The sequence below is a fragment of the Camelina sativa genome, chromosome 11 (assembly GCF_000633955.1).
Source record: "Camelina sativa cultivar DH55 chromosome 11, Cs, whole genome shotgun sequence".
NCBI lineage: Eukaryota > Viridiplantae > Streptophyta > Magnoliopsida > Brassicales > Brassicaceae > Camelina > Camelina sativa.
Genome location: NC_025695.1, coordinates 44,591,189 through 44,608,464, shown reverse-complemented (window position 1 = coordinate 44,608,464; position 17,276 = coordinate 44,591,189). Strand labels below are relative to the sequence as shown.

The window sequence follows — 17,276 nt, the reverse complement described above, 5'->3', positions numbered from 1 at the left end:
TACTAATCAAATATTTAGCGTTAATTAAGTTAACTGAACAGTTGCAACATAGTTTGAGTTCGAGCTTAGAAGAAGATCAGATTCACATTATTTAACTGTATAGAAGCTGTGTATAGAGAAGTAAACAGAGGAACCCTAACTATAAAAAAAAAAACTAAAGAGATTACATTTATATATGTGGAAAGGAAATTTAAGAAATTTTCTTGAGTTTATTAGGCATCATCATATGAGGAGGAGCTTTTTTGAATTTAGGGACTTGTACTTCTTCTAATTCTTCTTCTTCTTCGTCATCTGCTATATTTTCATCATCATCATCGTCATCGTTTTGATTAGTAGACCAAATCATATTCTGCTGATAATATCTTAAAGCAACGAATAACATAAATGCTGCCCAAACACGAGCAGTGACTGAAGAGAGGTTCCAGACTAGGGTGAAGAGTGCCAAAGCCACTGCCTTTTTGTGATTGCACGATTCCCATGCGTCCCTGAATCTCCTTATCCAGAAGTTTCCTGCATGTATATATCACAACCTGAGTGAATAAATGTCTCAAAAGAAGATGTAACAACTAACAAGAGGTACAAAAGGAGGTTTTTTAAGTTACCGTAAGCTGAGAAGTGTGTTGAGTAGGAGATGAATATTTTAGGCATTGTGAATGCTCCCAAGAAGCCTGTTCTCACGCAGAAAAAAAAAACTCACAACTCTGAAATCTACATTGAAACAAGAAGTTTGACAGACTAGAGTTGTAAAGGGTACCAAATTTAGCGAGGTTCCAAAGAGTGATGGAAGAGCCACACCTAGCCAAGACGAATAACACCACTCCCATCTGCACAACATCATCATCTCTTATTTTCATGAAGTGTTATAGAGAGACAAAGAGAGAGACGAATAAGAAGACTTACTTTGAGGGTAGTGGAGGGATCGCCAGAGAAAAGTGCTCTGAGTTGAAACATAGACTCGTTGAGGTAAGGCATTATAAGTCTAAGCATCCTCTTCACATCTTCCTCTCTCACTCCAACTATTTTTTGCCTCTCTTCAACCACTCCCCTGCGTTCATTATAATATGCCTTTTTAAAGCCAGTCACCAAAAACAACATGCAATGAGCGTGAGAGAGAAATGAGTGTCTATATGTATCACACCTGTAGATCAGTGATTTCAATACGAACATGACTCCCAGATAAATGAGTCCCATGTACGCTACCACCGATATGAAGCTGTACATATCCATTCACATTTTTAGTTCCAACTACTTTAACTAACTTGTGTGTAACTTCCAATCAGTTGAGAAAAAAAAAACCTGAAATTGAGATCATTGGCGTAGGAAGAAGAGATGATGAGAAAAGTTCCGAAGCCGAACACTAACGTCGACCTTGATGCATCTCTCCACATCACTAGATCCACTGTCCATTTACATTTCTAATTCAGACTTTTCGGACTAACAAAAAATTGTACTTGACTGAAACAGAGTACTATTAAAAAGTCTCACCTAGACTCTGCAATTTGCTCTGTGACTGAGTAAACTGTTCTTCTTCTCCTTCTGCATATCTATCTGGAAACAGTCGTTAAAACAGAGGTTACGTCAAATTCGAGGCCGATGGAAACAAAGCATCAAGATTTGAATAAAATACCTGTGCTTGGAGTAGAATTCAGTGGGACAGAATAAACGGAAGTTGCCTTTTTGATCACCGGAGGCGAAACTTTACGGACAGACGACGGAGATGGAGTTGCTCTGTTATGAAATTGACTAAACTTGTTAGTCTCAACTCTGTTATTGCTTTTGTCCTTCATCGTTACATTCATCTCTTTAACATCAACACTCTTCTTCTCTAATTCTCTCTCCTCCTCCTCTTCTTCTTCTTCGTCCTCTTCCTCTTCGTGATCACCATTGTCGATCTGCTCGACAACGTTCGATTTAGCAGATACGACTATCTCCTGACAAACACCGAACTCTTTAACTTCATCTGGGATCTTCGAATTCTCGCTAACAACGGTTTCCTCTTTTGGTAAATGCTCTGTTTTCTTATCAGGTTTCTCAGAGTTTGACGATGGCAATGAATTCACTTTCCTCAACGCAACTGAATCAAACTCACCGGCTTTAACGATCGCCGTGCAGAGCTCCGATCGGATCTTCTTAACCCGACCCGGAGTAGTCTTCTCAACCCCTTCCACAGATTCAGATCTCGTCTTCTTCACCACCGACATATTAGGACTCTTATCATCACTAGAAACCGATCTCCTCGGCGTCATCGGAGGAGTACCGATTGATCTCGGCCTCGTGAGCTTCATTGAACTGGCTCGAACAATCTCAACCGATGATGGGTTCTTCGCATCGGAAGCTCTAGACTTCAAAGTTCGTCTCTTTCCGTTATTAGTCCCTAAAGCTTCCTCCTTTAAGCTCATTTTCTTGTCTTCGGTTGAGGCATGATGATGAAGGACAATGGCGGTATTAGTATTACTAACTTCGTCGTCGCTCTGCATTCTCGTTTCCCAAACAGAACCTGCAGTAACAACGGTTCCTCCAATTCTTCTTCTTCTGCTGCTGCTGAAACTTGGGTCCATTTCTCTGTCTTTTATGTCACTGTCCTTACTGGTAAAATTAGCTGAACTGGAAAGTGGTGTAATGATGATGAGCCTTGAAGCTGAAGGTAAATGGAGTTTGTTGGGCACGAAAAAGCAATTTACTTTCATCTAATTTCTCACTGATGGTAGATAGAGAGAGAGAGAGAGAGAGTAGAATTTGGAGTTTGGGTTGTTGGATCAGACAGAGGAGGGGGACCTATCCTCTTTGTCTCATGAAGATGATGAGACTTATTCAGATCACCAAATTGGCTAATTGGCTAGTGCTTTAACTAACATAAAAAGCCTATGCATGTGGTTGCACTGCAAAGATGCTTGGTTAAACATAATCATTAAGGTTTATGATCACAATCTCTCTACTTTTACTTTTCTTTTCAATCTAATTTTTAACGTATTTGTTCCTTTTTTGTTTTTACTTTATTCACTTCCGTATCATAAATGTTTACGTTATCTAGCTAGTAATCAACATGTGCCGTTTAAACAAATGAATACTATTGCTAATGCCTTCCTCTTCCTCTATTTTTGTGTTCTTTTATCTCACGAGATTTAAGTGAAAGGTTTATTATATATATATATATCCGTATTCATGTGAATGAATCATGAATATGGTAACATTTCATTTAAAAAAACTTCACAAGAAAAAGTGTGTTAATATATTGATTAGCTAGAGGAATTGTTTGGAAGAAGTGATGATGAAACACAAATAAGTTTAGACTGGAGATGTAAGATGTGTGATGCTATTTGTATGCAAAGAATAGTACCCTTCTTCTCACTTCAGCACCAAATTACATTATACGAATATTTGTTGGGTTGGTTTGGTTTTGACTTTTTTTTTTGTCCATCAAACTAAACAAGTAGAACATTTATGGCATTGAATCTTGTCTGCGTCAGTTAAATGCAATAACGAATTTATCTATTCAGAGCCACAGACCCAAATTCAGATGTCTTTGCTTGGATATTAGAAAAAGAGGGTATTTTGGAAAGGAGTTGAATAGAGTCAATTTAAATAATTTTCTTATAAAAGGTTGAGTGTTTTGAGATGAGGATGAACAAAGCAATCCGTTTTTAACGTATTACATTTGTTTATTCAGATTGTTTTCTTACAAGAAAAAGAAAAATCCCAAAGTTAAATATCACTGGAACGGTGGAGTGAGTGCCACCGACACCTCCTTTTAGTGACAGAACAAAAAAGTGATAATAAATCACGATCAGTAAAGTATATAGATAGTACAAACATAGAGATCTCAATATGAATATTACTGTAATACATTTATAGCACGATTAGATCATACTGTAGCATTAAATACTCAATTACCGTTAAACGCATGGTTTGGTATGTTGGATAAAACTACTCTACCTACTTAAAGAGCTAGTATAACAAATATCGGTACTCGTAATGCAAATGTGAAGTTATAACTGCGTGCGTGCGCGTGTGTCTAATAAGCACACTAATTAATTAGTGTTACAATTAAAGTAATGGAAGTTTAGAGTCCAATTAAAATTGGAATACGTACGAATCGTGGAGTTTAGGAATGAGATATTGCTTCGACGGCACGTGGTCGAGTGGGAGGGGCACGTGACTCAGGGCACATCTCCCTATGTATCTGCTTCTTTGTGTTTTCATGCACCTTCTCTCTCTTTCTGTATGCTAATTTCTATTTTTATATGTTTTTTATACACAAAATAAAATACAATTCGCTTTACAAAATAAAGTTAGCCCAACTACCGTGGCAAAGAGTCGTTGTAGCAACGAACATATTTGTTTTGTTAATGAAAAAGTTGTTAATCGCGTGTGACATTGACCTAAACTTAAAAATACACTCAATCTTAATCTCTATCATGCACTATTTTAGAATTGACCAAACAAATAATAATAACGGTCACAAAGAAAAAGTAGAAAGAGTAATAACGAATGGGGGGGCCAATGGTTTCAATAATGCGCGTATCTTATGGGGATTACATATACTATTTGTCTATTGAATTCCTCCAATTCAGCACAATATTAACAGTCTGAAATATTTTGGTAGTAGCAAATACAAAACGTACTTTGGAGTCTTCACCGACTCGGGATCCTCCTTACACATGTTTACCAATTACAATGGCTGTCGGGTGCGGAGTCTTTATTTTATTTTTTACTACTACAATTTATCTCTTTCTCCCATGCAATTCCTCCTTTTTCCTTTTTCCTTTTTCTTTATAGTAATTTTTAATTTCTATATGTTTAAAGGATTTCAGATTTCTGCAGTAAATTAGATTTCTTTATTAACTTTTACTTTGCCAACATCAACTAAAATTTGAAAATTCACAATGTATTAATGTGTCATCATCAGTCGGCAAGCACTCGCGGCAACACAAGTTTGCAAGCACTCATCCAAATTAAGTAAGTCCAATCTATTCAAAAACAGATCACAAAATTCATATAATGGGCTTTAGTTAAGGCCCGTTAGTAGACAACTCATGGGTTTAGGGGGATAATGAAATGAAGGGCTTTTTATGCTTTCCGTATATTATTGATTTTAATTATTTCAAATTCAACTACACCCTTAATATTAGGTCAAAGCTAAAAATAATACATTTTATAATATTCATTTCGAACCGTCAATTACGCATTTGTTATTTACCGATAATAGTCTTTTCTTCTGTAAGACGGACAGAGGACAATGTCGGGTTATCTTAGATATTCTAAAACAATATGAGTCTGTTTCGGGTCAGCAAATAAATTTTACAAAATCCTCGGTACAATTTGGGCACAAGATTGATGAGCAGACAAAAACCGAGCTCCAGGATGTTCTCGGGATCACAACTTTGGGTGGTATGGGGTCCTATCTAGGTTTACCCGAAAGTTTGGATGGGACTAAGACCAAGGTTTTCTCTTTTGTTCGAGAGCGGATTCAAAGTCGGACGAATGGTTGGACGGCAAATTTGCTTTCAAAAGGGGGAAGGGAAGTGATGATTAAATCTGTTGCAACTGCTGTTCCAACGTTTGTGATGTCTTGTTTTCGGTTACCAAAAACAATTACATCCAAGCTTACCAGTGCAGTGGCAAATTTTTGGTGGAGTACAAATGGTCAGACAGGGGGCATGCATTGGCTTGCCTGGGAGAAATTATGTGTTAGCAAACAGTTGGGTGGTCTTGGTTGTAGGAATGTGGATGACTTTAATTCGGCATTACTGGCCAAGCAACTTTGGCGTCTGATAGACGTTCTAGAGTCTTTGTTTGCCAAGGTTTTCAAAAGTAGGTATTATAGGAATACGCATCCGTTGGATCCAATTAGGTCATACTCTCCCTCCTATGGATGGAGGAGTATATGTTCTGCTCGCTCTCTGGTTAATAAAGGGCTTATTAAACGGGTTGGTTCTGGGGACACCATTTCTATATGGTCAGATCCTTGGGTACCAGCTCAATTCCCGAGACCAGCTTCCAGCAAGGGGCCGTTAAAGGACCCTTCTCTTCAAATGAATCAATTAATTGATCGACAAAATAATTCTTGGCGTCTGGATATGCTCAATGAGCATTTTGATCCACTTGATGTTGCATTAATCAGGGCTATTCCGTTGGGTGGTAACCAAAGGGATGATCCCTTCGGTTGGCATTTCACGAAAACTGGGAAGTATACAGTCAAATCAGACTATCATACTGCACGTCATGACGTGGTTCGGACTTTTGCGGCCACTGGTTATGGCCCGGAAATTACCCCCCTACTCGCTAGTGTGTGGAGGGCTCGTTGCCCACCTAAGATCCAGCATTTTATGTGGCAGGTCTTATCTGGTTGTATTTCGGTTTCGGCAAATTTGGGACGACGGGGTATTGCTTGTGATGTACGGTGCGTACGATGCGGCGCGGATTCGGAGACAATAAATCATGCCATCTTTGTGTGTCCTCCGGCCCGTCAGGTTTGGGCGCTAGCAAATGTGCCGGTGGGACCTAATTCCTTCCCGACGGAATCAGTATATGCAAATGTTGATCACTTTTTAGGGCAGCAGAATCCGGGAGCCCATATTGCGGCTTTCCCTTGGCTTATGTGGTTTATTTGGAAAGCAAGGAATGCACGTGTCTTTGACAATATTGCCGAAAGGCCAGAGGATATTGTTAGGGTAGCAGAGGGTGAAGCTGCAGCATGGCAGCAGGCTCAGATAGAGGATGATCTAGTGACCAGTCCCACCTTTCCAGTAGTTTCGGAGTTGCCAGTTAGGGTGCCTACGGTTTCCCTTCCTTCGGTCTTTTCAGGATATCGATGCTTCATAGCTGGATCTTGGAAAGCAGGGGATTTGTATGCAGGTGCTGGTTGGTGTTGTACCTCGATCCAGACAACGTTGCCGTTTTTGGGTGCCAAGAATTTCAGGCGAAGTCTATCTCCATTACATACTGAAGTTGAAGCGTTCCTTTGGGCGATGCGCTGCATGATCGGCCATGACTTCAGAGAGGTGGCTTTTTATACTGACTGCTTAGACTTGGTGAAGATGGTGTCTTCTCCTTCCGACTGGCCAGCATTCTCGGCGTACCTTGACGACATCAAAACTGATAGGAAGGAATTCTTTTCCTTTTCTTTATCTTTAATTCCTAAAAATGCTAATTTAAGGGCGGATTTTTTGGCACGCTAAGCGTGTACATCTCCGCACCAAGTATTGTTTGTAAACGATTTTCCTACCAATTAGCTCGTTTAAGTTGATCTGTTGTTGACAAAAAAAAAAAAATGTTCGTTTTCTGAGTAATAATCAGGCGCGGTATAGACCACCGTAACAGAAACAGAAACAGAAACTCCAGTCCGGTCTTTATGTTTTGTTAAAGTACTTTGTATGAATGGCAAAACTTAGAAGAAATTAAATTAAAATTAAATTAAAATTAAAATAATAAGTGGATGTCGGGGGTGGGTCTTTGCTAGGGTTTAGTAGTGCGTTTGCAGCTGCCACTCTCTTTGTCTCCCTTTCTTTTCACACAGCCGCAAAAAAGCTCTCTCCTTTTTCTTCTTCTTCTTCATCTTCATTTACACAATCTCTGTTCCCGACAATCACAAATCCGTGATCTTCCCCTTCACCACGGATTGTTTGATTTAGGGTGAATGGAGGTTGCTACTACGATCAGCACTGAATTGAGGATCCAAACGGATCGTGATCCGTCGAACAACAACAACGGATCTTGCGCCGTTGCTTCTTCCACCGCTTCAGCCGTCTTCAGGAAGATCGAGTTTCATCCCGCTAGGAAACCCTTTAATGGTTTCTCTAATGGTCGTTCTGATTTTAAGATCGAGACTTTGAATCCTTGCTCCAATAACAATCGAGTGTTGTCTGCACCCTCCGCTAAGAAACCTGAAGGTTCCGATTTGTTGGAAAATGGGTTTGATCCTGAGCTTACCTTTAGCATTACCTTCCGCAAAATCGTGAGTTCCTTAGCCAATCTTATCTCTTTCAATTTTGTTCAACCTCCTTTGATTAATCGTAAAGATGCTTCCTTTTTATCTATACTGATTGGTTTTATTGATTTGTGATTTTTTATTTTAGGGTGCGGGTTTGCAGAATCTGGGGAATACATGTTTTCTCAATTCGGTATTGCAATGTTTGACATACACTGAGCCTTTAGCTGCTACTCTTCAAACCGTTGCGCATCAGAAATATTGTAAGTTGCTTTAGATGCTCCAAATGCTTAATTTTGTTGCTTTGTTTGATCAGCTAGAGCACTTATGTCTTCTGTTTTTAGTTTAATTGGTGTGTGGTAGTCTATGATGCAGTGTCTGATATATGTAAATTGTTTGTGTAGGTAATGTTGCTGGGTTTTGTGCATTATGTGCGATCCAGAAACATGTCAGGACTGCACGTCAAGCTACTGGCAGAATACTAGCACCAAAAGATTTGGTCTCAAACTTGCGATGTACGCTTCTTCTCAGACTTTTCGGGCATAACACTATTGTGTGCCAATTTTTGGCTTAATAATCAGACTAATGAATCAGGATTCTCATCTGATTGCTTAGGCATTTCCCGAAACTTTAGAAATTGCCGGCAGGAGGATGCACATGAGTACATGATCAATTTGCTTGAATGCATGCACAAGTGTAGTCTCCCTTCTGGTGTACCAAGTGAATCCTCTGATGCTTACAGGAGAAGTTTGGTACACAAAATTTTCGGTGGTAGCCTTCGAAGTCAGGTAAATTTGCTTTGTTTTCATGACCATCTTTTTGAGCATATATTTTACCTATGGGTGGAAGATCTTTAATACATGATTAAATGGATTCAGCGTGTTCTAATATTTTATTTTCCAATTCAGGTGAAATGCGAGCAATGTTCCCATTGCTCCAACAAGTTTGATCCATTTCTTGACCTAAGCCTAGACATTTCCAAGGCTGATTCGTTGCAGAGAGCACTTTTACGTTTCACTGCTGTTGAGCTCTTAGATGATGGTGCAAAGGTTTACCAATGTGAAAGATGCAGACACAAAGTCAAGGCTAGAAAGCAGCTAACTGTTTCTAAAGCACCGTATGTTTTAACCGTACATCTTAAGCGGTTTGAAGCACACAGATCCGAAAAAATCGATAGGAAAGTCCAGTTTACCTCTGCAATTGACATGAAACCTTTTGTCAGTGGTCCCCATGTAAGTGAGCTTCTTCTTGTGTTCTATATTCCACGAATTTTAACCTGTTCTGTCAATTGTTTGAATGATGGTGTTTATTTATTTTTTAAATCTTTAAGCTTCATGAATTCATTTTTAACAGATATAATACTTGTGTTGAACAGGAAGGCAATCTGAAGTACACTCTTTATGGTGTGTTAGTTCATTATGGTCGAAGCAGCCATTCTGGTCACTATGCCTGCTTTGTTCGTACATCAAGTGGCATGTGGTATTCTCTTGATGACAATAGGGTAAGTTGCTGTGTTCTACATTTTATGGATTGCAAAATTTGAATTTTATACTTTACCTGCTGTTAGTAGTTTATTTCTTTACATTGTTCTGTGTTGAGGTGGCACATTTTAAATTGCTAACTGATGCACAAGCAAGCAGATGAGAATCCAATAGCTAATAGTAAGTTCCTCTTTACATTGTTGTTGTAGGTTTTTCAAGTTAGTGAGAAGACTGTGTTTGATCAGAAGGCATATATGCTATTCTATGTTCGTGATAGACAAAATGCTGTCCCTAAGAATGCAGTCCCCTTGGTTAAGAAAGAGAGCCTTGCCACAAACAGAGCATCTTTGATTGTATCTTCTAACACAAAAGATCAATTGAATGGCCCTGCCAATGGTTCAGCACTTTTGAAATCATGTGATCAAAGTGCTCGTGCTGGCTTAACTCAGAAAGTTTTAAATCCCAAAGAGCCTCAGAAAAATCCCATAAGTTGTGTGGAGGCAAAACAGACCCTTAAGATGGTAAATGGTTCAGTACCCATAAAAACCTGTGATCTAGCTGCTCCTACTGTTGTAATTCAGAATGACTTAAATACCAAAGCGACCTTCCAAAAGGAAGTGTCTCTTCCGCTGGCTAATGGGGAAGGATCTTTGGTAAAGGAAGATTCGAAGGTTGCATGTCCAATATTACCAGGGAAGGTGTCTCCTCTCCTGAATGGAAGCACAAATGCTCAAATTCTTGTGAACGTGCCTGTTTCTGGAGCTAAAGCTGAAAATAGTGTTGAAGAGAAAAATTCTGTTCACAATTTGATCGAGTCTGCTAATTCACTGAAGGTAAGTGTGTAATTATACCATCACATGTCAGCATCTTGTTTCATGGCCACTTTTTTATCAACGGGATTGAGTGTTTCTAACTTGCATATCGCTACTGCTCCAGGTTAAAGATGTGTCAATTGGTAAATCACCTATTGAAGCAGCTGTTCTTATTGATCAGACAAAGGGACAGCGCCCGGAAGAATTGGCCACTTCAATTGAGTTGATAAAGTCAACTTCTGTGAGTGAGACTCTCACCACACCAAGAAAGAGTCGCAAGCGTAACATGAAAAGTCTGCAGGTGGGATTAAAATTTTTCAATAAGGCCCTGGGATTACGAAAAACGAAGAAACTGAAAAAGGGGAGATTAAGTAGTACAGCTGTCAAAATGATCTCTGAGGAGCTCCTATCCAAGAAAAGTGCTGCAGATAATGATCAGTCCACGTCAACTAGTAGTAATGGAAATATGTTGGTTGGCGCTGTTCTTGCCTCAGACCAACAACAACCCTTGGGGAGTTCTGACTTGTCTAAAAGAAAGAGAGAGTCCTCAATCTTGTTACAGAAAGAAGCTGTGAGCATTCTCACACGGGGTGTGCCAGAGACAGTGGGTAAGTTATCCCTTTTCCCAACTTGCTACTGTTAGACCTTTGGCTATGTCAACTCTGGTGATAATTTTTTTGGAACTGGAATCAAACAAGCCTTGATTTGGTTGTTTATGATCGGATTGATTCTTATAAATATTGCAGTTGCCAAATGGGATGAGGAGTTTTCTGCTTCACAGAAGATGGGATCAAAGAGTGAAGGCACAAGCAGCATCGGTTATGTAGCAGATGAGTGGTGAGTGTTGTTGTTTATTTTGCTATGTGTTTGGTTATAACTGGGAAGTTTTCTTACACATGAATGTGTATTGGATTGTGGCAGGGATGAAGAATATGACAGAGGGAAGAAAAAGAAGATAAGGATTAAAGAGGAGAGCTATGAAGGGCCTAACCCGTTCCAGATGGTTGCGTCGAAGAGACTAACAGAGACAGAGAGAAAGAAGAAATGGACACAACGCATACCTACTGCAAAGACAGCCTTCAGGATATGAATGAATGACCATAATCTATACATATAATGTAATCCACATGTTGAGTAATGTTAACAACAGAGGAAAAGAGAGGCTATAGATATTAGACATATTGATTGTTGTCTCTTCGACTCTCAGTTTTGTCTATTTGTGGTAAACAAAGACAGATCCCATCCACTGTTTTTTGAGTGAGATTATCTACTTTTTCTTTCTTGTGTCTTAATTTTCAGGCTTTTTTATGGCACAGTGTCTGTTATTACTAGATGTATATATGGCTATATGCTCATGAAAATATCTCAGCACCAAAATTTGGAAAAAGACATAAATGTCGTGTCGGTATCTAAGAGATGGGATTCATCTCATGTAACTGAAGATCTAAAAACGTTGAATAAAATATGCTATAATGCCAGTATTTATGAGTCCCCTAAACTCCCCTAAACCCTAGTAAAACCTCATTCTTCCTCGCCGGCAAAAGGAAAAAAAAAAAAAAAAGACAAGAACAAAGACATTGGAGATTATGTCTGACTCAGATGATGAGATCACGAGGATTTTCAAGGTGCGTCGAACGGTGCTTCAGATGCTGAGGGATCGGGGTTACACTATAGAAGATTCTGATCTGAACTTGAAAAGAGAAGAGTTTGTTCAAAGGTTTTGTAAAACTACAAACAAAGTCAATAAGGAAGCTCTTTTCGTCGCAGCCAATAAGGGGCCAAATCCAGCCGACAAGGTACGTACATATATAAAGAACGAACAAGTCCTAAAGTTGTAAGCTTTTGACCCAATGCTGAATCTTGTCTCGATCTTGGTGTAGATTTACGTTTTCTACCCAGAAGGTCCTAAGGTGGGAGTCCCAATAATTAAAAAGGAAGTGGCACTAAAGATGAGAGACGATAAAGTTCCTCGAGGGATCATAGTTGTTCCAATGGCCATAACTGGTCCCGCAAGATTGGCTGTATTAGAGCTTAACAAGATTCTAACAATTGAAGTCTTTGAGGAAGCCGAATTGGTGACTAACATCACTGAGCATAAACTCATCAACAAGTACTATGTACTCGACGATCAAGCCAAGAAGGAACTACTCAAAAAATATACAGTGCAAGACACACAGTTGCCTCGCATCCTCATCACTGATCCTCTTGCCAGATACTATGGACTTAAGCGAGGACAAGTTGTCAAGATCAAACGAAGCGATGTTACTTCTTTGGACTATTATACCTACCGATATGCTGTTTGATTCATATCGACTGTTTCTTTTGTTTTTGCATTTTAACACACTTTGCTTCTTCATTGTTTTGAATACTAATAAACTCAAATTGGAGGCTTTACAAAACATAAAAGAGACCTCTTAACAAGTTTAAGTAAGTCTCTCTTTTTAGACGTTACCTTTCTTGTTCGAATATACAATGGTGGAACCTGAAACAGCTGGTGAGATGGTCGTTTGTTATCCCTGCTGCCTGCATGAAGGAGTAAACCACCGTTGGTCCTACGCTCCGGAACCCTCTTCTCACTAGATCTTTGCTTATCACTTCTGCTTTTGGAGTTTTTGCAGGCACTTGTCGCTGGTACCTGAACTTGCTCACAATCGCCTTATTCTTCACAAAGCTCCATATATACTTGTCGAATGATCCGTATTCTTCTATCACCTGTCAACAGAGATAGAGCACTCATCAATCTGACTGCAATGGATAGTAGCTTTTAGTTTCCCATCAGATGCAACAAGCCTATATGAAACAATATTTTGAAAACTTCAAGACCTTCCTTTATTTCAATATTCAGATTTTTGCAATGCTTTGGATCAATGCGCTCAAAATTGGGTCTAAATTGAGCAAATCAACCAAGAGTGGAAGAGAGGTTCACCTTAAGTATCTGACGCGCATTCTCAATGACGGCCCTTAGCTTAAGATCAGACAACAAAGTGCTTGCAGTGCTTCCTGGACCGATCAGCTTCTTCTCATTGATTTTCACAATGGCACTGGGGTCAAAATCAGCAAAAACTTCCCTGCATTCCACATTTTTCATAAGAAAACAGAAAGGACTGCTTCAAAGAAATGAAGAGTGAACCAGAAACATAGCAAGAACCTGAAGGCCTGCCTCTTGCTCAGTATCGTAGGCCATGTGTGTTCGGCCAAAGCACCCGAAAGCACAAGGAGTTCAAACAACCTCCTGAACATACACCGCCACCAAAGAATGACGTTAAGGAATACTCATCAATCAGAAAGAGTGCAGATATACACAAGCGAGAAAAGCTTAAACCATACTTGTCATCGTGAACTGGCACACCCCATTCTTCATCATGGAAAACAATATAGCAAGGATCTGGCATTTTCATACAAGAAACAGTCAATATAAAGATCTTTGAAACTAAATAGATGATTGTGCACATCCATCTACACCAGAATGTAGACAAGAGTAAGAAACTGACCAGAATTTGGTGTCACCCAAGCACACCTCTTCTTAGTCTCTGAACCACTAGGTGGCGAATCCAAAGCACCATCAGAGACAACACTTCTTGGCTTCGAAGGGTAAGACTTACTTCTACTTCCAACACTGTAGGACCGAATCAAACGACCAGTAGATGCTCGGCTGTGGAATGAGTCCATAGAGGCATCAGAGGAAAAAGATGCATTCAGTGACAGATTAGAATTTAGGTTCTGCTCATGCCGTCGTAGTATAGAAGCCACGTTAAGAGTGTGCTTGTGAGAAGAAGAAGACTCATCTGATCCACTGAGCTCAGATGAAGATCTTTCAAGCTTTCTCAACGACTTTGAAACAGCCTTGTGTGTGATAAACGGACTAGACTTGTTAACAGAAGTCCTCAGAGTTGGCCTGGTCTCTGCTTCAGCCACATTCATGGACTGCATTCTAGGAGCACCAGACATGGATTATTTGACAAAACAGTAACCTGATTCTGACTCTTGAATCGAATCAACAGAGAAACATCTGAAAGTCACCACTGTTTTCCAAAACAAACAGCATCGCCATCGAGAATGGAATTCACAAACAGTACCGTACAACGTCCATTAAAGACCAGTTTTTTTCAGTTGCTAGATCTCCAAAAAAACCAAAACCAACTCAGTCAACGAACCAATACACTCTTGGACATCACAGAAACACTCATTCCTTACTCTTTGAGTTTTTTTTTCGAAAACAGAGCGTAACATTAATAAAAATGCTTCCTTTACTGAATCCTGACAAAAATTAGGGTTCTTGTTTCAGCAAAACAGACCTGAGTAAACATAAAAAGCAACGTCAATGATTCAGCTTGTAAACCGACAGAAACAAGCCTGCATTTTTTGTGAATAAACAAGAGAGATAGAGCTATACAACATTGACTTGAAAACGAAAAAAAAAAAAAAATTGGATTTTTTATCACACCTAATTAGTTGGTTTTACAAAAGAGAGAAAATGGCTGACAAAATTCCTGAAAATTCCCATAGAGTTTCTTCTTCCCAAGAAAAAAACGAGAGGAAAGAGAAAAATGAACAAAATCATATAAATAAAAACTTAGATTTATGGATCAATAATGTTGTCTAGAGACAAGATACACCTAATCTAGTAACCAAACAAAACTAAAACTAAAACATAAAAACGGCAAACAGTGTGTTTGTCAAAGCATTCATAAAACACGGCACGTAGTTGAAATCACTCAATACGACCCAGTTTAGACTGTACAACATTCTAATACGACGCAGTTTAGAGCTTTTCGGATTCGGAAAACTCTCATTTAAGGGTTTAAATCCTCAATACGACGCAGTTTCTGAACAGACAGAAGCTGTTTGGCCTTTAAAAGGAAATCACCAAGCTATTGGGCCTAAAGGGTTTCACATGTGTAACCGAACCGGATTTAACTTGCTAACCGAGGTCCAAACTCAAACTCTGTAATTCTGTATCGAATTTAAACCGAACATGACTCCAAGTTTCAGTAATCCTTTGTTTTGTTTCCTACGACTGAATATATACTTTACGTCGTGCCTCTATCCTAGGTTTTAGGTTTTTTATTTTATTTTTTTTCCTCTCTCTCTCTCTCTCTTATTCAAACAGTCGATTAGGCTAAACTTCACCAGAAACAAAGTAAAAAAAAAGAAATATGAAGAGTAAGGCGACAGGCAACATCAGCTCGTTGCCACATGATTTGCTTGTGAAGATATATTGTCATCATCAGTATATATTAACGAGGTGGTTGCCACGAGCGTCTTGTCGAAACGATGGCGTACACTCTGGAAGCATGTGACCAAATTCATCTATGATGACTTCTCATGTGGTTATTATCAGTTTCGTTACTTTGTTTCCAAATCTCTACCGTTTAGCGAAGCTCGCTTTCTACAAAGCTTTCATCTCAAGTTTTATCTTAATATTCCAGTGGCCGACTACATTGATTTATTGGCTCATCTTTCTATTCTCGAGGTGAGGATCGAGACGATTTACGCATCCCTCACATTGCCGAGAAGCTTGTTTTGTGAGTCTTGGACCCTCGAAACATTGATACTCCAAAGACTATGTCTAATGGATGTTCCTCCTACTCAAGATCCTTTGCGATTGCGGTTCCTTAAAACTCTACACCTTTTGTCCGTCAGATTCTCAGACGACGAGTCTGTCAAAGGGCTTTTAAGCATCTGTCCAGTTCTTGAAAATTTGGTTGTGAGACGAACAACGTATGTCAATGTGACCATGTTCATTATCAATGTGCCAACTTTGAAGAGTCTATCTATCTATTATAATTCAGGGGCGATATCTCCACCCGTGGGTGATCACGGTTTTGTGATTAATGCTCCTTCTTTGAGGTACTTGAACATTAGAGATTACTCCAGTAACGTTTTACGGTTTGGACATATGCCTGAGCTGGTCAAGGCAACCGTCGACACTGCAGTGTCGTGGAATCTGTTAAACTCTATACTTCAAGACGCTCCAAGACTTCAACTTCTCAAGCTGAAACTGAAACCGAAACCTCGTGGTCTACATAGCATGGATCGCTGGAACCAGCCTTGCTCGGTTCCCGAATGTTTAGTGTCCCATCTAGAGATCTTCGAGTGGAGACATTACACAGGGACAAAGCAAGAAAATAAACTGGCAAAGTATATCCTAAAAAACGCTAACTGTCTAAAGATGGCAACATTCTCATCTGTAGTATCTGGAAAGAAGAAGCGGATTTTTAAAAAGTTAGCATATGCTTATAAAGGATCAGAACCATGTCAGCTTGTCTTTGTATAAGGTCATCTTTATAGGGAGAACATGAAGGGTGTTCTTAGCCAAAAAAAATAGAAAAATAATGAATAATGGCTCAGTTCTAAGCTGACGTGGCAAACTGTGAATTGATACAATTTTTTGCAAACAATTTTTCACAAATTAAAAGAGATCTGATTGAGAATATATGGAATAAATTTGAACATTAAACTATATATTAATTAAATAAAATGTTTGTGTGCTTTAATTAAGTAATATGTTTTTTTATCTTTAATGTTTTTGTTGTTTCATAAAAATTTGGTATTGTATTTTGAATTTTAGTAAAATTTTTATAAATTTGCAATTTAAATGTTATTTTATAAGTTTTTATAACTGTAATATGTTTAAAAAATATTATATTATTAAATTTTATGATCTTAAACATGTTCTTCCAATAACTAACTTTTTAACAAAAGATCTTAACTACTGATCTTACATTATTTTCATAATATTTTTACTCTAAGAACACCTAAAATAGTTTCCTATAAAGAAGCCCTAACATAAATAAAACTTAGATTTATGGATCAATAATGTTGTCCAGAGAAAAAGATACAACTAATCTAGTAACCAAACAGAACCAAACCTATAACATAAAAACGGCAAGCAGTGTGTTTGTCGAAGCATTCATAAAAAAACGGCACGTAGTTGAAATCACTTCTTCTTCTTCTTCTCCTTCACCATGAACTCTCATTTCCACACACTCAACTCAATCTCTCTCAAATGCTCCTTCAATCTCAACCATGAGCTCGTTTTACCTTTCTTCTTCT

General features: G+C 38.8%; 4 protein-coding genes across 4 annotated transcripts; 2 read left to right on the top strand and 2 right to left on the bottom strand.

The window, feature by feature from the left end:
- Nucleotides 59-2,873, bottom strand: LOC104726366 (reticulon-like protein B21). The gene is made up of 8 exons (XM_010445208.2): nt 1,628-2,873; nt 1,486-1,548; nt 1,297-1,399; nt 1,139-1,213; nt 901-1,045; nt 755-824; nt 603-668; nt 59-510 (listed from the first exon to the last, which is right to left on the bottom strand). Exons 1-8 carry the CDS (start codon nt 2,685-2,687, stop codon nt 191-193), a joined length of 1,902 nt encoding a protein of 633 aa, XP_010443510.1. The 5' UTR covers nt 2,688-2,873; the 3' UTR covers nt 59-190.
- On the top strand, nt 7,439-11,497 carry LOC104726365 (ubiquitin carboxyl-terminal hydrolase 23). The gene is made up of 10 exons (XM_010445207.2): nt 7,439-7,954; nt 8,076-8,190; nt 8,332-8,442; nt 8,543-8,715; nt 8,836-9,159; nt 9,303-9,428; nt 9,618-10,241; nt 10,345-10,828; nt 10,967-11,057; nt 11,142-11,497. Exons 1-10 carry the CDS (start codon nt 7,637-7,639, stop codon nt 11,308-11,310), a joined length of 2,535 nt encoding a protein of 844 aa, XP_010443509.1. The 5' UTR covers nt 7,439-7,636; the 3' UTR covers nt 11,311-11,497.
- On the top strand, nt 11,602-12,602 carry LOC104726363 (DNA-directed RNA polymerase subunit 5-like protein 1). Its single transcript, XM_010445206.2, has 2 exons — nt 11,602-12,016; nt 12,101-12,602. The coding sequence occupies exons 1-2, from the start codon at nt 11,807-11,809 to the stop codon at nt 12,521-12,523; spliced, it is 633 nt and encodes a 210-aa protein (XP_010443508.1). The 5' UTR covers nt 11,602-11,806; the 3' UTR covers nt 12,524-12,602.
- Nucleotides 12,593-14,767, bottom strand: LOC104726362 (probable GMP synthase [glutamine-hydrolyzing]). The gene is made up of 6 exons (XM_010445205.2): nt 14,665-14,767; nt 13,712-14,515; nt 13,548-13,605; nt 13,369-13,452; nt 13,147-13,288; nt 12,593-12,932 (listed from the first exon to the last, which is right to left on the bottom strand). The coding sequence occupies exons 2-6, from the start codon at nt 14,166-14,168 to the stop codon at nt 12,669-12,671; spliced, it is 1,005 nt and encodes a 334-aa protein (XP_010443507.1). The 5' UTR covers nt 14,169-14,515; nt 14,665-14,767; the 3' UTR covers nt 12,593-12,668.